We start from the raw sequence: 27,297 nt of genomic DNA, 5'->3' as shown, positions 1-27,297 counted from the left end.
TATATTATTTATATATGCATATGTGTATATGCATACATATGTACATAAATAAATATATATATTTATATTTATTTAATTTTTAATACCATAATGATCACCACGTAAAGTAAAAGGAAGTGGGGACACACAGGGATCGTGTCTGACTGACCCTGTTAACATTCCTTCTCATCCCGGACTGTATGAATAACGCCCTCACTCGATTAAACCTGACATGACCAACATTTGACATGTTTGTAGACAAACAAACGAACACGACACACTTCTCCTCAAAATGAGGACTGCACTGCACAACATCAGCACCACTTTTCGAACTATCGATCGGTGCACTTTCTGGCACTAGTTTGACTATTGCACGGTTAATGGTGCAAAACAGACTGGTTGGCTGGAGCCATCACACGTCTTAATGTTACTTAACCAACGCCGATATAAGACCATCGGATCAGTCATAATACATGTAATATATATTATATATTAAATTAAAATTCCTCCACAGTCTTTATTTAATAATGTATTTGGTGACCTAGGTTGCATTGATTATAAAAGACAAAATAAATGTATCCTCATTTTTAGGTCACAAAATTGTCATTTCCTTTTGGAATTCCTTGCATCCTTTGAAAACTATAGCTACCACTTTTTTTTTTTTATCTTGATAATCCTTTGCGAAGAAAGATCTAAAATAATAGACGAATAACCGTATTGTGTTTCAATCAATCTCCATCACGCATTGATCAATTATGACATGGCTTGCTGAGTCATGAAAATGTATATCCAGACGCCAGGCGTATCACTGTATAGTATAATTTGTACAGTATTTAGAATGGCGTCCAGGTTTTATTACAAATAAGAAGCATTGATGCCATTATTGCAGATTGATATACTTTAAAATGTACGTGTGAGAAAAACGTATTAACATCCACTGTTAGTATATTCAAACCATTGTTTAGATGCATTTAAAGCAGAATTATGTACTGTAAAAAAGGCATTCTATGTGAAAAACTAGAAACAGATGGACCCGCTGTGTTCTCAGAGAGAATTTGAACCCACGTCTTCCTTACATTCTTGGGAATAACATAGACTATGGGTTTCACAAAAAATATGTCAGGTTAAAAAAAAATGTATCCATGAGCAATCACGAATAGCTATAGTTAGAAAACTGATTAATTGATCACGCATTTTGGTACCTGAAAGTGGCAAGAAATGAATTAATTAAGTAAAAACACATTAAGAAGTGCACATGAGGCCTATATATCTAAGTGCCAACTGTGAATCCACAACTGTGGTCCAAATTATCAATCTACGACAGATTGCCGTCAATCGTTCAAAAGCAGACTATGAATCGATTTATTGATATCAGAAAAAACTCAGACAAACTTTCAAAATTTTACCTATAAGATCTTATTAATTGACTAACATACACATGAACAAGTGGTATATATCTATTATTCGTTTCATTGACGTTTCTGACATTATTGATATCACTTGACCGTTATTATCAGTTGCCCCGTTTTTTCAGGGAATCTGCATTCGGTACGCACTTTTTCCGTTTTTTTCCTCCCAGCCGAATTCAACAAGACTTGTATAGGTACAAGCTTGTAAGTCAACTTTTTTCTAGTGATTTTATTTTACCTTTGATTAGTTAAATGCTGATCATAGCTATTTCGAAGCAGAAAAGATGCTAATCATGTTTCGCTGTTAATCGTAAAATAGTCGGCATCTCAACAAGCTTAGTACCTGCGTAATCTAACTTGAAAATTTTTGAATGCGCAAAGATAACGTACTAATCTGTTATTGCGATTTCGAAGAATCCGTGGCATTTCTTTATTTCTGCGTCAAATGAAAATGTATAGACTGTTTTTGTTCAGACTTGCATATGGAATAGGGGTGGACTTCGATCTTTGGAGATATATACGATACGTCGAAATCAACCAGGGAACCCCTAAATAGTTTGATTTCATACGCATTGTATATAACGATTTAAATGCCTAGAATGACGCAGGTTCGTCGATTTCATCAAAAATTATCACAATGATACGGAACGTAAGCCCAGCTTTTATGTTCAAAATTGTATTTCTTCAAAATTTTCGTCAACTTAAGGATTTTTCTTGTTATTCTAAATCCTCATTATCTATGATATGATGGACATGGTGTGAAGTAAATGTGAAATATGACCGTATAAAAACTGTTGAAATCAAACGCTTCGGTGCTTTGAAAATTCATCTATCGCAAGTTTGTACAGAGACAGCGAGACCGCGGATAGAGAATTCTAGAGGAAGAGAAAAAGCACCAAGCTCACAGGAATTTGTCTACCAGAAAAATTCACCAGGTGAGGTGATCTGTCGCATTGCGTTCCGATACGTTCCGATATCACCCAATGCTGTCGACAATCTTTCATCTCTTGCGTTGCCGAGTTCGTGAGTAGGTCTGCCTCTGTCCTAGGGAGTTTTTAGCGCTACCAACTAATTTCGGAACGCACCCACAGTTGATTGACATACCGACAATAAATGGTCTGGACAAATACACACGACAGCCGTAGACCCATCACGGAAAGTGGAAGGTGCCTTCCGACGAGGTTTCTCTCTGTCCGACGAGTATGCTGTTAGCAATTTTATTTATCTCATTTGCGCAGCCAAGTTCGTAACTCTCTGCATCTGTCGTAGGGAGTTTTTAGCACTACCAGCTAGTTCCGGAACGCAACTATACGATTACCGCCACTAAACGGGACCAAAATGGCATATCTCAGGTGGCGAACCGGGGTCGTAGTTTGGAGGATGATGTGCTCGCGGTATTTCGATTATTTTAGTTCTTTCGACCACCACGATCTCTGTAATTATCTATGCGTATGTTTTTGCTGTTATCAGAAAATGCTTTTATTACTTCTAAATAGCAACCGTGGTGGCGAACACTGGTGCAGATGTGGCGATTCGAGATGTGACAGGTATACATGGTATAAGAATGCGCGAAGGGCCAGCCATGTATGTACTAGCGCATACGACGCGAGGCGTGAAGGTCAGGCTCGTCGGACGGTCACGGCTGGAGAAAATTATGTTTAAAATTGAAATGACAAAAAACAAGGCATAACAATGACTTGGAAGAGAATATCGTTACTTCTGTGCGTGTTTGGATTTTTGAAGGAATTCAGACCGTCGGAACCGTTTGTAACTGAATACCTAACCGGACCATGGAAAAATTTCACCGAAACGCAGGTAAGCACTTATTTTTATTGCAACCAACCTATATTTTCTTCTCATGACATTATGTTAACCTTGTGAATTAAAATAAATCAGATTTTCATTATCAAGTAACATATTCGATAGCTACCCTCGACACGTTTTGCTTATATCAGCTTTTACTTGATACCATTGGCCTAACTCACATTGCAGGCATTCGTTGCAGTTCATTCGTTTTTACTTTTATCAACAGCAGCCTTTGATATTCTCATTAATTGCAACTAAACATAAAAGTTCTATAAAAATTGCATATACACCGTCAGTTTGTTATATACTGCAATTTTAATTCGGTCAAAGAATTTATTTTATCAGTAGTTACATAAATGTGTTACATAGCTTGCGGTTCCTTTTTTTTTTAGTACCTTGTTAAAATAGTTTTTTGCATTTTGTTTTTGCTTCTAGGATAAGTTTATTGACACCTCTAAATTACATAAGGTTTTCCTGCTTCTTAGCCCAAACTAATCTTATCAATTTAGTTCAGCAGAGTTACCTGTCAGAAAAAGGCATTCAGAATTGATTAATGCATGACTAACAGTAGAAACTGTTTGCACCTGACATTGATGAATTAGTCTGTAGTAGATAAAAGATATACTTTCCTCGTTAAAAGTACGTAGTTCATTCATGTCTTCAGTGTATAAGAATGAACCTCAGAGATCAATGCACGTGTCTCTGTAAAAGCAGAAAATGTTGACTGAAATGTGGCAATTTCTTCAAATTGAATTCCTGTGCTATGTTCCTAAATTATGTTTCTGTAATGTATTGTGTTCAAATTCATTTTTGTTAATATGCGCAACCATAATGACAATAAAAATTCAATAGACATATATCTTACCTACTTTCCTTATAATCTAGTATTCTTTCTTATTCGCAGATAATTCTGCCATTCTACTATCCTCTATCATTTAGTCATGCAATCATTTGTTTAAATAGAAAATTAGGATAAACTGAGTCCTAAGATACTTAAATACATGTATCCTCAAAGTTCATGTTAATTTCCAATTATTTCAATAAATTGAAACATAAAGGCTCTAAAGAATCCAATGAATATTTAATTGTGTTTTAACCCAAAAATCATGTCATTGCGCCAAATAGCGGGAAAAAAATTAGTAATTCTAAAATATAGCGTATCACAGCTAAAAAATATTTTCTCTGTTACAAAACTGTTCCACAAAAAACTATTATTGTTATCAAGCACTATCTATATAACACTTCTGACCAATACTGGAAAGTTTGTAGGCAATCGTTTAATTTTACGCAGAACTACCCACATAATTGAAATTTGATAGCTGTGTTGCGACCATCAAAATTTTATCAGCACATCCTGTATCAAAGTTCATCATGCTACGAGGCACTCACTTCTTCGCTTATTAGAATAGTACAAGTGACCTGTAACTAAACGGTGTGATATGATCTGCTTGTGAGTATAAGGTATAAAAAAATTTCTTAGCCATATATCACCAAACATAAATATGACCATGGAGGTTATATACCTATGTTAAATGGTTGTATAAATTCAGATTGATTTCGCAAAAATCTGTTCTTATTTGTTTGAATAAAGAACTTTTATTTTGTGAAAGATCTTTATTTTTTTATCTGTTCCGTATAACTGTATAACGTAAAAGACGTTTGAAAGGGAAATTTGGAAGCTTCGGATCTTTTCCTTAAAATTAAATGGATGAAACCACATTATTATTTTTATATGAATAGCATTGGAACAGACAATTGTAAAAATTTGGATATTTTGGTTGGAATTTTTAAATTATCTCAATTTTGTTTTCCAAATGTCTGAATGTTGAAAAAACGTTGTACCAAATTGTAGATGAAATTTTTCAGAGGTGGGTTCTTTCCAGGTTACCCAAGAAATATATCCAGTTGGTACATATTCCTACATGGCAACATTAGTTGCTGTATTTTTGGTAACAGATTTGGTCCGTTACAAACCTGTCATCATACTATGTGGCATCACTGGAAGCTGTACATACATCACACTAATTTTAGCCCAAAGTATATGGGAAATGGAAATTGTTCAATTTTTGATTGGTCTTTTCCTTGCGTCAGAGGTGGCATATTTCACATACATATATGCAAAGGTCAGCAAGCTGCACTATCAAGAAGTTACCAGTTACACAAGAACAGCAATTTTGCTAGGAAGGTTTACTGCAAGTGTGGCATCACAGTTAACTGTATCTCTCAATGTCCTGAACTACCATCAGCTCAATTACCTCACATTATCAGGTAAGTTGGTAGTCTTTTTATTGGTATTCTTTAATAAATTTGATTGATATATTGTATTATCACAGATATGATATGTTGAAATACATCATTTGTTTCAGCACTAATACTCGCAACGATATGGGCATTATTTTTGCCGTCTGTGAGCCAATCTATTTATTTTCATCGGCCAATGGATGCTGTTTCCAATGAATCCTCAGCCTTTGAAAATGAAGTTTCGAGAGTTGAACATGCTAAAGGCAAGCGGTCTCATTCTCAGCAAAATCTGCAGTTTGAGGCCCTTAATAAAAATTCCAGCCTAACCATCAAAGTTAAAAATGCATATTATCTTCTTTGGAATGATTTCTTAGCGGCATATTCAAATTTTTATGTACTTAAATGGTCCATATGGTGGTCATTTGCTACATGCGGCTACACCCAAGTAATTAACTATGTACAGTTGCTGTGGCAAGATTCATTGGAAGGAGAAGATATTGTCTATAATGCCGGTGTTGAGGCAGTTTATACAATCTTGGGTAAGAGAATACTTAATTTCAGTTAGAAAAATTACTGTCATTGAAGCCTTGAAATTTTTTTGAATATCACAAATTTCATTCTAACAGGTGCACTAACAGCATTTGGTGTGGGAAAGTTGAGACTCAACTGGCCTGCAATAGGAGAGGCAACATTGTCGATATTTGCATTATTGCAAGGTTCTTCACTAATCGTTGCATCTCAAACGTACAATATATGGCTTTCATATACAATCTATGTTATCTTTGGACTATTGTACCAGGCAATGATCACTATCGCAAGGTGAGTGTTTCTTTTTTCCAACGAGAACGTACTCCGCACACACAATTTCCTAGTAATCTAGTACAGCACAATTTCTAAAATGTGGATGAACAATATTTAATTATTTTTCAAATCCCTATGTTTTAGCTCGGAAGTTGCTAAAAATTTGTCAGAGGACAGCTATGGGTTGATATTTGGGGTAAATACGTTGATAGCATTGCTTTTGCAAAGTCTGCTCACATTCGTTGTCACTGGCAAGAATGTTCTTGCTTTACCCATTAGGGCACAGGTAAGGGAATCTTTAATTTACATTTGTTGCAACTTGATAAGGACATTTGAATCACTTTATGCTGATGGTATATAGTCACAAATATTCCTTATTCCTAATAAAATTGTCATTGCACATAATATGACTCACTTATCTGTTACAGTATCTCGTCTACGGTGGTTTTTTTATTGCTCTGGGTGTAGTATTTTTTATGATAGCAGTATTTACGACAGTTGTACGGTGTAAAAATGGTAAACGTTTTTTACTATGGCAACCTAGTGAGACTAGTAATTCTTCCTAATAGCATATTGTACTGGTGATAGATATTATGACACAATGGTACAAATTAGCATTCATTCGTGAATTGTGATTAATATATACAATGTCAATCACGAGCAAGTGAGACAAGCGGAAGATCAACACTGATTTATGCGTCAAGGTGGTTCCTTGTATATATGCAAATCAATTTGACTACAACTTGAGGTGCTACTTGATTTATTTTATGTACTGACTAAAAAATCGTATTACATTCTGTCGAAGAATCGAAAGTATACCATAGAAAAAAATCATAGTAATATTTAAGGTTTCTAGTGCGTTAGTTGGAAAATATTTTAAGGTACCCTTCGTGATTTTTAATTGGGAAAAAATAAGTCATATTTATGTCGGTGAAATTTGTATAGCTTATATATTTATCGTTACTCCACTTTGACAGACTCAAGGTATCTCAAAAATGGCCGTAGAAGTAATATTAAAGTCCCGAAAGTTTATTTACGCAAATAGTCAAATCACAGAACACTATTTCCTGGACCAACTAGAGTCCCGTATTCCCACTCTTCCATTTCATGAGTATTATAACTTCCTCAACGCGAAAAACCCAACAACGTAGTTTTCACCTCATGTGTATGTATGGTTTTGGATAGCATCAAGTTCGAGATAACGAGAACTGGAGCTTCGATTGGTCGGAAAATCTTGTTTGACGATTTGGCAAAAAAGCGAACTATCTGATTATTTATTTCTATAAGATATGTTTTTCTTTAAAAGTTCAAAGTTAATAACCAATTCATTCCACGCTGAATACGTGCATCTTGTGCAATATCGTTTTTATATAAATGTAAGATAGAGATTTATTCATATATACATATAACTACATGTCTGAAATGTAAAAAATACAGGGAAAAAAAATTGTAAATAGAATAAGTGACAGTGGCCATTTGAAATCGTTTACTTTTTCTGGCACTTGACTTATTCACATATTTGGTCACATGCGAATTGTGCAGAAGACAGTATTGCCTCACTTTTAAATAGAGAAAGTAGCAAGTTACTGTATGACAATAGGCGCAGTGCGTTTTCTTACAATAAGAATTAGTAATTAGTCTTTTTTTGTTTTTGGAAAATTTTGTAGAATATACATTTTAACATTTTATATGAGAATGTAATTATTTCTTCTCCCCCTTCGACGAAAATGTAAACTTGATACGTTTGCGTATGTATTACAAGAATTTCCAAGAATCTCATAAAATTTTCCCCCCTTCTTCGTACGAAAATCCGGTATTCGCAAAGTAATTCGATTAGTCATGGGAAAGGGTATCTAGGCATAGATATTGGGACGAATAAGTTTTGGGCTTCATAAATTGCAAGAAAGGAAGGTTAAACCTTCCGAATTTTTTCAACCAATATTTGGCAGATTTTATGAAACGGTAGAATCAATTAACTTAGACCGTATTCCGAGGTAATTTTGCGTGAGAAAGGGACTACGCGTGGTCTCAAGTCGCTGTGAACATTGGATCAAGAGATTAAGAAGAAAATATTTCGTATTATTTTCTCAGCTGATAATTTGACGATCTACTAGATGTCTTTTTTCCATCCCTAACGGGTCTGCTTAGTGGAAAAAGGGTTCTCCAAATCGATTCTGAGACGACAACTTTTTGGCTCCAAAAGTCGCAAAAAAAAGAAGGTGTTTCGGATTTTCAGCCCATTTACACTGAATTTTGAAAAATGCTAAAATTAATTTATTTGAACGCTATATCGACGTAATTTTGCGAGACAACTCGATTGCGCATAGTATCCCACATGGAAAGTTTATCTCTAATGGATGTACCACGGACATCCATGACGGATATGCAATACCTTTATCAGACATCCATTTCAACCGAAATGAAGTATATTAGAGCTCTATTAGAGATTCAAATGTCCGCTTGTTATACATCTAGTAGAACTCTACTAGATATCCACACAGATTTCCATTAGAGATCTCATGGATTTGTATGGAGAGAAAGTTTTGTCCTCCAATGGACGTCCTTTTTATCCATTATTCACGTGCACCTCGATCTTATAAGATGTTATAGATTTATTAAATGTAGAGTTCTACTGGATATCCACATGTCCAGTGCAACCTCTCAATAGAGTCGTTCACGGACTGTGAGGAGAATACATTTCTCAGAATCTCGGTTCCCCCCACTCTGACTACGAACGCTCATTCTCGAGAATTGGCTTTGCCAAAAAGTGTAACTTTCGTCCCTTTTTGTGCCATTTACGTACATACTGCCGAATCACTGAAGTAAGTTTATATATTTTTCACCAGCGGAACTGTGAGAGAGATTGCGGAAAACGCTGGAGTGTAATATGATAGTGGGGGAAGCGACCCTGTTGGAAGTAACACTATTGAGAGGTTGTACTGTATTTTCATTGGAGATACCATAGCTTTTGTGGGGAAGAGATTAATAGTTTTCATTGACGTTATTTTTATATCATCTACTTCTATTTACTATCATCAAAAATATTTGAAATTATCATATGTTTCGGCCCGGATAAAAAGTCCAATTTAAGGCCTAAGCAATACAGACTAAACACATACCCTGCCGGCTTCCGTCCCACTGGAATTGAACTGAAGTTACACTTAGATTCCACTTCGATTGCACTTGGATTTCACGGTGTAGTTAAGAATTTTTATACTGTATTTTCGCTGTAATTGCATTAAAAGCATACCAAAGTTCCACCGAAAAATCACTGGAATAAAATTTTTCGACCCCGCCATTAAGTAACACTGAAGTCGAAAAGGTATCTTACTCCACTGAAATTACACTGAATTTTAAAGTCATACTTATAACTAACATCACATTTGAAATCTATTGGAATTAAATAACGCGGAAATTTTTTATTTAAAAAAAACTTAGTTATATTTTAGTGGTACCACTGTAATATCACTGATCTTAGGATCCACTGATTAAACACTAATAACACGATGGGATAAAATCCGACACGGTAAGGACGGCCAGTGTCAGCAAGGTTGAAGATGGCGCCTATTACATCAGAGACGTAATTTTATCGTATTTGAGAATAAATTATCGTATTTTCGGATTAATGTATTGATGATGCATAGAATATTTTAAATGTTATTATCGTAACCGTATAATGCACCCAATACTCAATTTATTTTTATTTTATGATCCTCTCTCCTGTCGATCAGCCACATGACGTGAAAATTTTTGAATTGAAAGTAGATCCAGTTTTAATTATTCAGTTGTTTATCAACATGAATGTTAAAATTATAATAAATATATATCGTAGATTATCTATCGTCGTCACTTTTGTTTAGTTCCCAAAAAAACATCAACATAGTGTCGGATTAGCTTAAGCTTGCTGTAGCGCGAAACAGCAGCCGGATTACCCGAAAACATCTCGTGAGCACGCGTAGAGTTGTAAATTCTATCTGAATATCAATTTAATTTTTTTTGTTCGATACTCAACGCTATTGTATATTTTCGTACGGAACTTATCATAATGATACCGTTGCCAAAACCGTCGTTACCCGAACATGTCAATACCGGAAGAAATTTGGACTAAACGTACGCTCTGAATTGCTAGGGGTTTATATAATTGGTAGCTCTCTTTTATGGCGAGAGAGCAGAGCGACCATTCGCCGCCTTGTGGTTGGATATGGTAATTCCACTTATGTGCATGGACATTCATCACCGGCTTTAATCTAACCGAAAATATTGTGGATTTCGGTAGATGTCTGTTAGAGATACACTATGGATATGGACCTTTTATAGAGCTGTGGATTCTGTACGAACGTCCAATAGATGGAATGTACCGTAAGGGATCTAAAATCGATTTCTTCCAATCAGCTATAATTTTTTGAGTGAGAGTAATGCCACATTATTTGAAGCACAAAAGTCGCTGTAAAAAAGGCATATCATACATGATTCAGGTATACTTTTTTTTCGGTGCACAGCTCATAAAATTTTCTGTAAAAAAGTCCCCTAGTTAATTAATCAAAGTCACTCGTGTGGGTGATTTCTTATTCATGACGATACACTCAGTTATTTCATAAACTACGTTGAAATGTACTCGAGCAAGTCTGAACTTGCCTTGATAATCCTTCCGATTTTCGCTCTAAAATGTAAACAATTACAACAATTCAGTTTTTTTTTTTTTTTTTTCTTTTACAAAATAAGTTTGAATTTGTAGTTTCTTCAATTCTTACTGTTGACCTCACTCCTTGTGAGAAATTAAAATGTTTCGTATTTCCAACCTTGCCAATATAGTTATATGGAAACTATTTCGAAGTCGATGAGTTGAAGATGTTTTTCAACTTGCGTTTTAGTCAAAGTTAAGGGTGCTGCGATAATAGGTAATTGGTGTTTCTGGCTCATCTATTCACTCGAACAATGAATATCAGTGTAAGTGGTGAACTTGATTGACAGTTTCTCGTAACGTCGGTTCTGTCGTACAGAGATCCCACACTGCTGCCACGCATGTTATACCGGCACAATGTGCGACCGACGGTCGAGCTGCCGTGCCGGTGCGACTCGTAAATATCAACCTTGCCAATTTTAACAGGATAGAGAAATGATATTTTAAATGGATAGAATCGAAAAAGGAAACAATGAATTGGACACGAATATCGCTGCTTCTGTGCGTTTTTGGATTCGTAAAAGAATTCAGACCATCCGAACCGTTTGTTGTCGAATATTTAACCGGACCCTGGAAGAACTTCACCGAGGAGCAGGCAAGTGCACGATGTGTTCTTATCACTAGTGAACCTTGTTTGAAATCATTTTTTTACATCACTATGCCTCGTATAAGTTCTAATGAATTAGATTATTCTTCCCGATGAAATAAATATGCATTCAAGTTTACCGTGTATTTACAAAAATTTACATCGTTACTGTGTGCTTTTCTGATGACTTCTCGGTAGGTGAATCTTTTTGTGTGGAAACATATCGGTGCAACGAGTAATGTGAGGTTGAAAAAAAGTTATTAAACAATATTTCTTGTGTGTATTATTATTCTATACTATAATGAAAAAGTAATGCTTGTGTATCATGTGTAACTCTGGAACGCATTAATTGAAATGAAACAGAATTTTTCAAATCAGGTACTGAGATTATTCGATAGCTGCAATTCAACGAATTTCTGCTTTTTAAAATGACATTTCGTTTTTGAATCTGGCTCTCGGTTCTCACATTTTCATGGACTTTTCTGTGATTTTGCATTCCTTTGATCCATTTGAAATTCCATCAAATTGAATACGTCATTTTGAACTGTCTGATAATTAGACGTCTAAAATACGTTACTGTAGACACTATGGAATTTTGATAAGGTTCCTGTCACAATTGGAACTTGCATTTTATGCTTGCTGAATATTGCTACATTGTCAGAACGTAAGAGTACTATGCGGGTGACTATATAATAGATGAAACGGTACGGACGCTCTTCATCTTCCCGGCAAATCAAGGTTAATAGGCGAGCTAAATCAATGTCATTCGTAAATTACGGTACGCTATTTAGATTAAAGTAGCGAAAGGCAGGCCGTTTAAATATCGGGGTGCATGAGTATTCACCGGAAGTGTAATTTGGCCAATTGTGAAGGTTGTTCGCTGCAGATTAAATTTTGTGGTTTTAATAAAGTACATCGAAATTTATAAGCTTACACAGACTTGTGGTGCATGTACGTAATATTAGTAATTATCAAAGGGTGCAGGTATGTAGCATATCAAGTTTACAGGTGGAATGCACCTAGATTTTTGAAAACTCGAGTAAAAATTGTCACTAACTTCCGGGCATGTGATAACAATCATAAGATGTGATAACATCTTTTACTGCTTCCCATATGCGTTTAAATGAGAATATATTTTGGACTCACAATGGTGCTTCGAAAAATTGTTTCTTATCCAATTCTTCCGTAAATATAGATTCGATCTATCATTATCACTTTAGAGCGAAATGGCAAGACTATTTCCCTATTTCTCTTTTATTTATTTTTTCCGAAGGATTAAGGAGGCACGTAACAAAAATTTTCTGTTCAATATCGAAAGTAAAATCATTCTGAAAATATGGAGCATGAAAATAACATAAAAACAATTAAGCAAGATGAGATTGGATTCAAATTCTCGAAATGCGTATAGCTGTAAGATATAATTTATCTAAAATATGTTATGTATTCCAGGTTTATCAAGACCTCGTTCCACTGTACACATATTACTATTCAGTAACGTTACTTCCCATACTCTTGCTGACTGATTTCCTCCGTTATAAACCGATCATCATATTATGCGGCCTGTCGGGAACTTGTTCTTACATAGCAATCGTACTTTCGAAAGGAGTGCAAGATGTGCAAATTATTTCGTTCTTGCTTGGTGTTTTCATGTCGTCAGAGGTAGCGTATTTTTCGTACATATATGCTAAAGTCAGTAAGCTACACTATCAAGAGGTTACTAGTCATACCAGAATGGCCCTTTTGCTAGGAAGGTTTACAGCGGGTATTACGTCGCAATTGACTGTATCTACGAATCTGTTGGATTACCACCAGCTCAATTACGTCTCATTACTAGGTACACATGGCAATTAATTTATTATATCATGCAGTGATTCTATTTCTTCATACTTACAAGTATCACACAATTGTACTTGTCTAGCATTTAGCATTGTGATGTTCCTCAGAAATTATAAATATATACTGTTATGCGATCACTCGTTACAGCACTCGGGATTGCGACGATCTGGTCATTTTTTCTGCCTCCTTTGGGGCAGTCTGTTTACCTCCATCGTCCAATCGGTTCTGTTTCTAACGAACCTGCTCCATCTAAAATTGACATAGGATCACCAAACCAGACGGATCGAAGCTCGGATCAATTGTTTAACTTGCAGCAAGGCACGAGTCTCAATAATATTGAAAAAGAACCAAGTCTGGCTAAAAAGATCAAACATGTCTATTACCTACTCTGGAAAGATTTTTTGTTGGCATATTCTAACAGCTATGTACTGAAATGGTCATTGTGGTGGACATTGTCTACCTGTGGATTTATGCAGGTAATTAACTATGTACAAGTACTCTGGCAGAGTTCGTTTGAAGAAGCAGCCAAAGTTTATAATGGGGCAGTTGAAGCTGCTCTCACGATTATGGGTAAGTTATTCTCCATAGCAATTTAATGTTTCATGTTTGGCCAGTTTTCAATTTTGTTGTGAAAAGAAATGAAAAAATAGATGATTTCCAGTTTGAAGTCGAAAATCACGAGAAGTTTGATACGATTCCTGACAATTTGTACAATTCTATGAAGTTCGTATTGATGGTAAAACATTCTTTCGGATAAATCGAAAAGAACAATTATTTTCTTCATTCCTTAAAAAAATATTCGTGAATAGCAGTTGCCAGTGCTAGAAAATTAAAGCAAAATTAGTTACATTAAAGATGTCGAGATTTGGCGCTGAGCAAATTCACGTGACTGCCAAATAAATTAATTGTTTTAGTTACCCACACCGTTAGCGTATCGGTAGATAAACAATGTTCACGTATATTCCTATACTAATGTATTATAATATATAATAGGTGCATTAGCATCGTTTGGCGTTGGAAAGCTCAAATTGAATTGGCCGATAATCGGAGAAGGCACATCGTCGATAATTGCATTAATACAGGGTATTTTGCTATTCATAGCAGCACAAACGCACAACATATGGATCTCATATACTGCCTACGTCATATTTAGTGTCGCATATCAGGCTATGATTACTGTTGCAAGGTAAACTTATTATTTTTACTCACGTCAGTATATACAGCTGTTATACATTTTTCAAGAATTCCTCATACCTGTATCAACTAGTAGCCAATTGGTCGAAGGCGGTGTATACTCGACGCAGAATTGGCTGTGACTTGACAAAAATGATACTTATATTTTCCAATCCAATCAACAATGACAAAAATCAACCGCAAATTGACGTTGTGGACACTTTGTGCTGGCAAGTGTCCTCTAAAATGCCGAATTGAAAACGGAAGTGAGGGACAAGAAATAAGCCTTGTGTATTTGTCATCTTGTCCCAATATGAAAGACCAACAATCAGTCTTTGTTGGCTCGTAGACGTCAGGAAAGCAATTGACGCAAATCTCACATCTTCATTTGCATATTTTGCGACTACTCTAACTCAACTGACAATGAAATATAACTATCATTATATGTAGACTAATGGTAATATTGAATATCCCCATTGAGGAAAAATTTTAATACATTATTATTCACGGTACGTACATTCTAAAAGTATAAAATTGTCTGCATCACTTGCGTACCTCACTTGATTGTCTCAAATTGAATTCAGGACACAATAATACAAGGGATACTTTCAAAACTGTACATTCCTTCAAATTCTAGAGCCTTAGTAACTAATTCCATAGGTTACATGCATTTTTTCGTAGTTATGCTGAAATGTCTCGCGAAAAGATAAAATTGAACAGATCATATCCGTCTTACGCTGGCGAAATCATACGCGTTAAACTATTTCAGTCAGTGTCTGCTAATATTCAATCAGTCGGATGCGCCTTTTTCTGACGCTGCGAATGCTAGAAGCCAACATTAATTGGATTGGAAGTTGTTATGATACCTGTTTTCCCTGAGTTTTTCGATTTTCTGATCAAGATCCTTGATTTTTCCAGGCTACACATATTTCCCTGACGTGTCCAGGTTTTCCAAACCAATCGTTACCCCGAGACGGTCTGTAACTTATACGTTTATGTTTTACAGCTCTGAAATTGCTAAACACTTATCTGAGGATAGTTACGGATTGATATTTGGAATGAACACATTAGTAGCATTACTGGAGCAGAGCCTCTTGACATTTCTTATCAGTGGAAGTCAGGTTTTTGGTTTAGCAGTCAGGCCACAGGTATAACAGTCTCATACATGAATTGACTTTTTGTATTCACTTACTTATAAGTGCTGCACAATTCCAAGCAAAATTATCTCTGTCACACTGTTGTTCAGTCATTGCCTGGAGGACAATTTATCTCTATCTAATTTTAAAGATGCATTCTGATGTTATGTATCAATTTCAGTGTCTCCTCAATTAATATATGACGTCATTTTATATTTTGCCAATTCCTTTTTACAGTACGTCGTCTATGGATGTTATTTCGTTGTCCTCAGTGTCATATTTATGATAATGGCAGTACACACGCTAGTGAAGCATCGCAGAAGTAATAAACAATTTAACCTGTGGGAATCAAGACTTTCCACCCCATAGCTGATTGAATAGAATAACGTTAGGTTTTCATTGGGCATAATGCAAGATACCTTTGATGGATAAGTTTATATTTTTAATTCGCTAATTGCGACCAATTTTGAGAATTTACGCAATTATACCTATTATGCCTATGTAAAAGATATATTATGTTCGTACTGTCACAGTCACTGGTATTTTTTTCGTCGAATCAATATCCAGCTGTACGGTATGGTGTTATTGCAAATTGAGAATTCTTCTTGCATCAAGAAGGAGGTAGTCGATAGTTGTTTATTTTACTTTTTCTTGTTATATTATTTTTATATGTATATGCACTAAATTACCAACACCTCTAAGTACTATTATAAGAAGTAATGGAAATACGAACAAAAGCTTAATTATCGATGTTTTATTTCAAATCGCATCAAAATAATCCAAAAATATAGTAGATTCATTTTATTTCGCTCTACGCACTCAGAAAAAAATTTGGTTATAATGACCAAATTTGGTCCTGGCAACGAAATTTTAGTGTTAATATGCTTCAAGTTTTATTCGAGTTTCACGAGAAAATTCTTGACAAAATACTTCTGGCAAATAGATTTAAAAAAAAAAAAAAAGAAAGTTGTCTGTGAGTTTGATGGATTATTATGGACAAGATTATTTTCTACAAAGTGACCGAAACAAATTTTCTTTCTTTACAGTAGTCGATTCAATGTTGTAAATTTTTGATCATAATCAATGTAGTTCCAATGTTGTAAAATTTCATATTTAACAATGCTAGCATGATAAAATAATAACATTTCACTACATTTGTAGAGAATGAGGTTTTGAATTAAATGAGCCATCGTAGAGTGAATTCCAACGAATATACATGAATCTTACCTATCGTGAATCAATTTTAAATTAAGCATTCGCATCTTAAGCTTTTGCTCCAGTACTTTTTAATGCTGTATTTTTAAAGAGATCTTCAAAGCTTACGAATATAACAATTTGACAAATACTCAATGTACAACTATCTCGTAATAAAATTAATAAAAAGTATTAATTTTTGGCCACTTAACTTCCTTAATTAAATCGAAATAGATGGAAACAAGCGGTTGATGATGTAAAAGAAAAATACAAGTCAAGTAATTGACTACCATGAGCGTCAAGATTAGCGCTCGAGTGCGTCTCACTTTTTTAATTTAACGAACTCGTTCATGAACAGACTATTTAATGTTGTTAGGGCTTGAAGCTAGTCTTATTGTTAAATGATTTGACGTAAGTTTAAGAAATAAAATGTATTATTCTTATCGTACATAATAATAATAATAATAATAATAAAAAGCTAGATTTATATTGGTTTGCACAGTTATGAATGTATAAGCTTAACATTATGCTTAAAATTAAAAAGTGATTTATATAGCTAAGATTTGGAAAGTAATGCGAACGAATTATTCATAATTAATATACTACTGGGGGTTATGTACAATGGGCAAAAGAGAAAGCTGTTGCAAGAGATACTTTCCCGCATACATACTACTTGAAGTAAAACGACATGTTCGTCATTGAGTTCGTCAAAATGACTATTATCTTCGTTCCTCGATCAATTCTTATATTTCGAGAAATTTATAATTGAGGAACCTATTGATAACTGTTATAGCAAACTTCAGTTTTTTTTTTACTTGAAAAATGTTTGATTATTCCATTTCTTCACAATATTAAAATTTGTCAATAGGCGTAAATATACAGCTATTTTTCACAAAAACTTTATGAACCACTAATTACATACAGTATATGCTAAAAATATCAACATTAACCAAATTTTTTATACGTACATTATCTATTTGTCAATCTAATTGAAACATAATTTACTTAAGATTAACAGTATATCTGCTCCTGTCAAAACATACGCCTCACTGGCGCGTATTTTTTGTGACCTTAGCACGTATTTCTAATTGTAAGTAAAGAAGCCAACTTCAAACCAAGAGGCTGAGTCCCGGATCTGCAAGCTTGTTTAAATTTTATCAGTACAAGCGTATAATCATTCTTACTTGTCAGATGAAAAGTCTGATGCTTCGAATTATTTGTACAAATCTCATTAGGTACATATTACGGTTTTCCTCTACAACACACTACGAATCCCGCATCCATTTTTAACTTCCATGCCATATTCTTCATCATTTCGGGTTGCGTACTTTGCCGTTGCCTCATTTTAATTACTTGATTTGTCGGGCATATTGTGGTGGTTTACACAAGCCTGAACTAATCATTTTGGAGAGTATGAATATTGCGAACGGAGCCACATGATTAATTAGGACCATTCGAGAAATATACAAAAATGTTAATATGATAAGTCGGATACTTAACCATCAACTTGATTTATATGCTAAATACTTTAGGAGAATAAACAACGATGAGGCGTAAGCAGTTATTCAAATTCAACTCATCAACTAAAAATAGTGATATAAATAAAATAAAAGAATACCTTTGATAAATGCAAACATTTATTTTTATTGCAACAGCCCAAGTATCGTTTTGTATGACTGATTCTAAATTCATATTATTACTTTACATTGAATTAACTGATACTACCCATATTTCGAATGTTTTGAGACCTTGTACAGAAAAATAAAAAAAAAAAAAAAACCCACTATGGTTAAATTGTGCTTTGCTAAAACTATAGGCCACACATTAAGTATACATATAGAGAAAAACAAAGAAAACAAAATTTGTAGCTGCTTCCCGTAATGAGTACGCTAAACTTTTTCGGAGCAACCCATCTGCACAACAATATTGGTGATATTAAATATAAAACATCTTTATGAATTCTGATACTAGTTTTAAATTGTAAACTTACCACAACTTGTAATAAAATATTTGCATCTTTAATACTTAGAGAATTTATTTTACCAAGTAATTTGATGAGAAATATGCGTATCGGAATAAATTTTGAAATTTTCCTACACCCAATTTTGTTTTCAGTTCACTACCATTGATTGCCTGATTTGAAATTCTCGGTGAAGAGAATGCTTATTTTTCGGAAGTATTTATAACTTGTGGCACGTTCACTGAAATGTTAAAAATTGTAACCGATTATTTTTGCGATACGTATGACAAATGTCATTCATTTACAATAAACTATCCAATATGAGAGGCTAATGGTGGTACGCTACTTTTATACGATTATAAAACAGTGTAAGAATTTGTACAACTTAGAACTTCTTCGAAGCACAGTGTTCAGAGCAAAACTGGTTGAAATAAGATCTATAAATATTAGAACTACCCAAATTTGGTATATACACTTCCTGCTTCACAAGGTCGTTGCATTATTAATTACGGAAACCGATTTACGGGAAACACACGATGTTGAAAGACTCATAATCAAGAGAATTGTCTATACTAAGCGATTTCCATCAAAATAAATATTTTGTAACGATTGTGCATGTGTCAAACATTTAGGGATTACCCTTAATCACGGTCTTGATTTACAAAAATTATTTGTCTTAATGATATCACTTATTATTATCGTCACAAAATAATACATTTTAGTTTTCGAATATAAAAATCGTAGTTAATTACCCACTATAACTTCTATCCACAGATTCCTACATGTATTATTATATACTATCTATAATTATATTGGAGAGCAAAATTTAGGATAATAACGTGAATAATTTTATGTTCATTTAATTCTCATAAAGCAATAAATCTGAGAACTTACAGTAATTTTAGTTCTAGGCCCCCCATACGCTAGACGATGCGTGTGGTGAAGTCATTACAAGGCTAGGCATCACTTGTTGTTGACTGACATTCGCAGTTGCAGTAATAATGGTATTTGGTGGTGGATTTTGCGCGCACGTTCTCATATGAGTAGACCAATGAGCTTGCTGGCAAGGATAGTCACAATACGCTGTATTCCAACAGCAGTAAAATAATGCTTCGTTTCCACACAATGCACACCACTGCTTTCGTTTTGTTTCCTCGATACTTCTTAATTTCTCTTCCTCAGCCTCTCGCTTAGTTTCTTCGATGGCCCGATACCTTTCAGCCTCTAAACTAGCTCTCATTTCTCTCAGCGTCAGATCTACAATTCGAAATGAAAGTAATATTAGAACGTGCCAATCCGAATATATAACATCATGCTTGTCAAGAAATGTGTTATTATGGAACCAAGAATAGTTTGAAACAACGTACTAATTTCAACACTCTGAGGTAAAATTCAATGAAGTGTGTATTTGACAGTTGCTATTTATTTAAGGTGGTTTATAAAAGTAGACGGCTAAAGAAATGATTGACCTTTGGGAATTAACACTCTGGCAACCAATTATTTAATTTGATTGGAGCTAGTCATGTTCCAAATTATTTAGATCGAGGTTCATTTACTTTTTTTTTTTTCAATTAATTAGAATGACTTATCTAGTAGGAAGTATTATTTTTAACAATAATCTCAACCACACCACTTGGTGACCTGTTTTATAGTGGCAATGATATCTCAAAACGACTCGACTGATTCATTTTGATATTAGAGAAAGTATTGGATAATTGGTTGTTGAAAATTCACCAACTTCTTCAGCGGTCTACTTGTATACACCCCCTTAAATATGTCTGTGTCAAGAAATGAAGAATGTTTAAATTTGAGAATTTTCAATGGTTGCATACCTGTGTTATGCTTCAATTCGGCTAGGTGCTGTTGATGCTGCCACCTCATGCGTTCAATCTGCAGTTTGAGATAGTGCACCGTAGCACGTTGATTCATTCCAGAGTTATCTGAGTTATTGGAATTTATTTGAGCTGCTTCAGTCAGTGCTTCCTCCATTAACTGTGCCATTCGCTTAGCTAATTCCTGACCACCTCGGTGAAGTTGTGCACTGAGTGGTCCTGCCTCTGGAGATAGCAGCGAGTGATCATGTTCACTTTCTGTCCTGTGTCCCGGTATATAAACCATTGCATCGGGTGGACTTGCCGGAGCTTTTGGCGGGGATGTTGGCGAGATTTGCGGAAACATTGGAGGTTTATTAAGAAAGGATTTACGTGCCTTAGACTCCTTTTTTGGTGTATGGTTTTGCGGTTGATCCTTTGGCTCTTCCTTAACCATTGTTGTTTCTTCAGTCATGATTAAACAGTCCTTTGTTGGATTCATTTTTGTTGTGGATTCCAGTAAGGTGATTCTTGGTAAAAAAATCGAACCCATTGAGGATGATGCAATAGGATCTGTATTTAATGCTGCGGTTATTGTGCTTGATGGACTAATAGTAGAGGCAGTAATCAAGTTTGCATTATGAACAGATTTAGTAACACTGTTCATAGGGTTGTTAGGGACGGACACAGAATTAGCTATAGTAACGGCCGTACTTATACAAATATCACTCACAATGGCAGTGGATTGTGCACTAGTATTCGCAGGTGCTAGAAGCCTATTTAATGGTTGATCCTGGCGAGAAATAATATTTTCTGTGCATTCTATCAATTTTTTTTGCTCATTCGAGGCTGTAGCTTTTGCTCGCTCCGCATTGACTTGATTCACCATTCTAGTTTTTGGCTTATAGACTCTAACCGGATTTTTATTCGTTTTCGGACTTTTTATTTTGATTTTTGAGTCTTGTACAGATCTCGTTTCGTTGCATAGATTATTATGAATTTTTGTATCATTTGCTTCAGTATCATCCTCCCCTTTATGTGATTTAACGCTACCAAACTTCGAAGATTTTCTTATTTCCAATGAAACTTCGTTTTCAGAACTGCTATGCCCGTCGCTACTGTTATTTGCATCCCATCTTCGTCGATATCTTTGCTCTAATTGACTGTCGTCGTCTGTTTTCACACTATCATCCAAGTTGTCAGTGTCGTTTGAAGTATTACTTCGATTACAATTCATTCTGATTTTCTTCTGGTGAAAATTTCCATTATCGGATGAATTGTGGATCACTTTTTGATTTTCGTTAGATTTAGCAAGTGGCGGCAACTTGGATTTATTGAGCTTGTTGGACAGTGACACCTTAGGTATTCTGGATGCCTCGATATATTTTTCACAATCGTTGTCCGAATCACCCTGAGGTGGTGTTGAATTGTTAGCGAAATCAGAAGCATTATTTGTCGTTGATTCCTCAGAACATGATTTCTTTGTGAGATAAAAGCCTCGCTTTCTCAAAGGTGGTTTTCTTCGTGGTGAAGTGTTGGGAGATACTACAGCAGGAGTGCTGGGCTGAAGAGGATCATAGTTAGGTAGCATTAGTTTTATCTGCAATGGATCTCTCGGATTGTACTGTATTTTCGGCGGCGCAAATTTAAACTGTCCAAATGCCAACTCCAGCTTTCGACAATGGCGCGTTATTTCACGAACACATTCGTCCATATCTGCTTTTCGTTTACGCGGAAGCGGTGCAGGTGGATCTTCGGAATATAAAAATAGATCACGAATTGGTACCCAAGCCCGATCATGAGCTCCAAAAAATCGGACGTCCACATGCCCTTGGCCATTTATGCGAGACATGGCCTTGGCTGGCCAAAATGGGAATCCCTTTAGTTTTGCCCAGACAAGTGGATGCGGCCTTCGGCACGGTTCAATGAACCAAGAGGGTTGAGGTCTGGGAAGGTTTCGCGCATGTCCATAACAATCGGAACAGGCCTCAATCTCCGACACCTCTTGCCTGGCTGCTTTTATAATCTGCCTAGCAGCATTTGTTAGTTTAGAGGTATCTGTGTAAACGCCTCCACCTGCAAATGTAGCGACACTATATTCTTCGAGAATATTATATTTTGATATCCTGGCTACCAGATAATACTTTTATCTACACAACATTTATATAATCAGTCCGATTGCACATGCAGCGAAGTTTTCGAATTTCGAAAAAAAAAATTCTATATTTAATTTAGACCGTACTCTAATATATTTCATATAAAGTCATTGATTTCTGTAGGAATGTGAATAAAAATGATTGCCTACAATGTAAAAATAGCAACATTGCGTTGCACAGTATTAATCAAATTTCTAAACAGTACGGGTATGTAACTTAAAAGTATAAGTATATAAGCTATTTGAAAATACATCGTGAATTTGATATGGCGAAGTATCAAAACCAATCAAACAAACCGAAGATTAGAATACTGAATGCAGATTTTAAAGAATAGTATTTGTCGCTGAACAAAAGAGTATCGAGAATATATAGAATTGCACAGGCTTAAATATTAATCATGAAAAATAAGCAATGAACAGAATACGCACAAGTATTGAACACAATGCAGTTGTGCTGTATCCACTTAGCATCAGCCATAAATGCCTCTGTACTACCATAAAGTTTTGCACGGACATTAGATTCTAATAGACTCAAGTCCATTGGCTTAACAACATAGTCCAAATAGTTCGGAACTTCGTTGAGATCTACCGCCTTCCAAAATGGCTCCGACTGTGGACATAATGATTAATTCCTTCCTGATAATTATCTTATCTCTGTACCACAATAGGACTCTAATTTATCTGTATGAATAAAAATTCTTAAAAACACACTTGACATCTAAACTATCCTAGAAGGCTCAGTAGCAGATTAGGTTCTTTAATTTTGGCAGTAAAATTAATTTTACTGCAGGCAATAAGCAATCGTAATGAAATAATATATTCAATAATACACAAATTTATCGCTCATTGTTAACTTGATACTTAAGGAGTAAGTAAGCTTAGGAATGAAAATATGAATGTAACAAGTAATGTGATGAAAATGTACACACCCCTGGATAATCACGCATTCTTCCAACCACATGTCTCAGTAGTGTACAGAGCTGTTCAACACTCAACTGAGCCATCGCCGGTGAGCGTGTTTCTGCATTTTCTGCTTTTAAAATAGTAGCACACTCGCCACAAATCCAATTCTGCGGTGTTGGTTGTGGACCTCCACCCATACATCGACGATGCCAGGAACGTGGACATGCGGTACAATGGCTGTCAACAGACTCTTTGTGACATCGCCAGCAGAACTTATCTTCGTCACTCCTAGATCGCTTGCGTTTGTTAATCCTTTCGTTTTTTTCTACCGAAGGATCTCTGCCTTGTAGACTTTAAAAAAAATATTGCTTCATTCAACTATAATAAATCAAGTTCATTTTTTCGGCTGTTTTTATACATGTTAAATATGATATCTCGATCAATGTTGAAAATTGCACTGATTTTCAAAAAACGAAGTTGCTATTAGGCCCTTTCTATTCAAGCATGCATCCATAATACAAGTAACATATAAATTCTAGGAATACTGTTAGGAATATTATAAAATTAAAAGAATAGAAAATAGGTTTACAGTACTTATGAATATAAATTGAGAAACATGTTAATCTGTGAAGAACTTCAATATTTTGTAGTATGAAGAATGTTCGGAAATACCAAGTGAGAAATAAACGGATTTTGAAACTCTGTGGTTTGGTTTAGAAAATAAGAATATACTAAGTGAGCTTACATTGTTATAAAAAGTTTTACATGGAAAACATAGTTTGCAGTTGATGCAAGATCTACAATTTCGATGTTGAGCAACAAATTAATAATACATAAAATTATTGAAAATAAGAAAACTAACTACTTACACACCAGGTGTCTACCAACCTCGACATTCTCCGTTTTCTCTTGCCCTCCTTAACTGCACTTTCCCCTTTAATCTCTGCTCCATTGATCTTGACGTCTTTACCAACAGACAAAGACGATCTTGTTTCCGAAGCTTGTGTTTCCTCGCTTGTACTTTTAGAGACATCAGGCTTCTTGCCATCAAGTCTATTTTCAACACTGTTATTTTCTTGCGATTCTGCTTCAATTCTACTGTGTTTTTTAGCAGATTGTTTTCGGCTTTTGACATCAGACTCATTGCTAACGTTATCCTTTGATCTATTCACATTTGTCTTTGATTCTATGTTGTCACTTTGCTCCAGAGCATTAGTTAGATTGTTTATTTTGTTCGATTTCTTGCTAGATTCATTATCGTTTTTGTCCTTCTCTGTAACTGCTGTCTCTGAATTGTTCTTCTGATCCTCGCAGTCCTCTATTGCGTTCTTTCTATCCTCCGAGGACTCCATGTTGCTCAGAATCATATATCAGATGGTATCTGTGTGAAATAGATTGTCATTAAAGCTTCGGCTACTTGAAGTTTATTTTTCTGTCTATTCACTGGTAATTCGAATACATGAACTAATACACCATTGTCGAAAAAAAATTTTGTATCACACTGCGCGATTTTGAAAAAAATCTGATATTTGTAGTTCTATTATATGAAGTATCATTTAATTCTATATAACAATCAAATACAGGTTTTTTCAATATACAATAAAACTTTCACCATATGTTATGTGTTATATGTAAGAATTTTATTTTCAATTTCTATAAATTTATTTATGTACAGTGAAAATTTGTATTTTCATGATAAACATTTGAAATCTTGACATACCGACAAAATAAATAAAAGTATGAACTGAAAGCCAGCTAATGTAATTTATTGAAATCGATTCTTTTGAACATTATTATTTATTAATGCACTCCATTATTGCAGCTCTGGCTGTACCAAACTTTCATTTTCAACATTTTTCTAATTTCTAGATGAATAGAACTTTGTCCACATTAGAAATGAAGTAAGAAACTGGATTAAAAATAAAACAATTTAGAGCTGACGATCAATTTTTAAATCCTGCTTCTGTGTCCAAGTATAATATAAAGTGATTTTTGATCAATAACATGAACTGGATATAGGTCAGAGCAATACGCGGAAAAAAGGACTTTTTAGTAGTTATATCATGTTCAAGGATGTAAATATTCTGCATTTTAAATTCAAGGTTTGTAATCAAGCTTCATAACTTTTTCCTTGTTGCCAGGTTTTCTAGGTTCATGGCAATTTTGCCAGAATTGCTTTAGCTAAGATAAAATTATGTTTTAGGGTTTTTGTCAATATGATTTATGACTTCAGAACCGATAAAGGACATGTTTTGTTTGAAACAGATCATGCACGCCGATCCTATTTAAAATGATCCAAGAAACAATCATTCCACAAAAAATTATTTCAACACAAAATTGTATATATGATTATCCTGTCGGTAATTATTCTGTTCACATATAAAATGCAATATTTAGAATAAAAAAAAAAAAATTCATAGATTGCATTAATGTGACTAGTTTGAAATTATCACCTCCCTTGTTCAGCCAAGGACTATATATAGTTTGAAGACACTGACATCAAACATTCTTACATATGCCATTGTTATTACGTACACTTTGAAATGGAAATGATGTTTATCTATGCATTTAAAGTTCCAACCAATCAAGCTTAGTCGAAAACTCAAGTTGTTACTAATACTGAAAACAGGTCGGGGCGTTATTTAGCCTTAAGTTTATTGTGTAATGTTGTGCCCTTGGATGGTTTACAAACTTTTACCAGGTTTACTACACAAAGTCTTATCATAGGATCTCAGTATCAGCAACAAGTTGAATTTACAATAAAGTTTAATGGATCAAAACTTCAGGTGCATATTTCTTACTTCGTTTTTGTTCAAAGTTTAATAGTTTCTGGTGAAATCCTAGCCCCAAAATGTTTCTAGTCTGTATACCATTTACTATTTTCTTGATGATTGAAAGGAAACCAGAAGCCAGGATCTTCCTTCATACTATCCCGAATCGCAAGAGAAACATAAAGCCTTAAATCAATTCTCGGAAGTGAAAATAACTTTGTAAGAGTAAGGTGAATAAGCAATATGACTTATAGTATGCCTCCTGGGTAAGCGACGTGTCTACAACAATGAGGAATACAAGATTATGGCTGAATGCGAAAGATAAGCAGAAAGTAGATGAGTGCCAATGCCAAAAGTGCTAATCGACCTGGTAACAGCGTGTTGTACTAAATGTAAAAAGAAATAATTGTAGAAATGCATTTAAGTTGCAGCGGTACAAACTTGGGTACCTGAGCATGGTTCAATATTGGGAAAGTAATATCAGGATGACAATGAAGTAAAAAGTGGGTATACCTACATCATAGCAGCAGGCACAGGAATGGATGCTGTGGTTGTGTGAAATGGCAGTGAATAGAAGAGGATAGACTGTTAAAATTTCATAAAAATATAAACAGGATCTTACCAATCTATTCAGAAGGAAGTACGCATTATCAAACGACGAAAGCTGGTGATACGACGCATCGCTTTGCAAGACTAATATTTCGTTGAATTAACATGATACAAACATAAGTGGAGACATTAATCGCTATGGAAAGTTAGGAAATATCTCTCGCTGCGCTGCACGAGCAAACCACTACTAGCCGGGCTTTCCTTCTCTTCTCGTTACGCCAGCGCCATCTGTTGAGGTATTGGCAA

At 34.9% G+C, this 27,297-nt stretch overlaps 2 protein-coding genes across 6 annotated transcripts; one reads left to right on the top strand and one right to left on the bottom strand.

Annotated features, from left to right (window-relative positions):
• The first annotated feature begins 2,493 nt into the window (after positions 1-2,493).
• On the top strand, positions 2,494-16,023 carry LOC124217972 (thiamine transporter 2). The gene is made up of 11 exons (XM_069135406.1): positions 2,494-3,203; positions 5,078-5,462; positions 5,561-5,974; positions 6,062-6,254; positions 6,381-6,522; positions 6,665-6,799; positions 12,953-13,337; positions 13,487-13,909; positions 14,333-14,525; positions 15,519-15,660; positions 15,886-16,023. Exons 1-11 carry the CDS (start codon positions 3,081-3,083, stop codon positions 16,015-16,017), a joined length of 2,667 nt encoding a protein of 888 aa, XP_068991507.1. The 5' UTR covers positions 2,494-3,080; the 3' UTR covers positions 16,018-16,023.
• Positions 16,024-16,203: 180 nt separating this feature from the next.
• On the bottom strand, positions 16,204-27,263 carry Zmynd8 (Zinc finger MYND-type containing 8). 5 transcript variants are annotated; one of them, XM_046623113.2, is made up of 7 exons: positions 27,065-27,263; positions 26,473-26,598; positions 24,545-25,052; positions 23,698-24,022; positions 23,198-23,378; positions 20,635-22,689; positions 16,204-20,059 (listed from the first exon to the last, which is right to left on the bottom strand). In XM_046623113.2, the coding sequence occupies exons 3-7, from the start codon at positions 25,036-25,038 to the stop codon at positions 19,710-19,712; spliced, it is 3,405 nt and encodes a 1,134-aa protein (XP_046479069.1). In that variant the 5' UTR covers positions 25,039-25,052; positions 26,473-26,598; positions 27,065-27,263; the 3' UTR covers positions 16,204-19,709. The 5 variants fall into 5 exon arrangements, with proteins under 5 accessions (XP_046479069.1, XP_046479070.1, XP_046479068.1 ...); XM_046623114.2 differs by lacking the exon at positions 26,473-26,598 and having other exon boundaries at positions 16,204-19,043; positions 19,697-20,059; XM_046623112.2 differs by lacking the exon at positions 26,473-26,598.
• Positions 27,264-27,297: the final 34 nt, after the last annotated feature.

This window comes from Neodiprion pinetum, chromosome 4, assembly GCF_021155775.2.
Source record: "Neodiprion pinetum isolate iyNeoPine1 chromosome 4, iyNeoPine1.2, whole genome shotgun sequence".
NCBI lineage: Eukaryota > Metazoa > Arthropoda > Insecta > Hymenoptera > Diprionidae > Neodiprion > Neodiprion pinetum.
The sequence above is the reverse complement of the archived record's forward strand: the minus strand, read 5'-3'. Positions and strand labels throughout refer to the sequence as shown.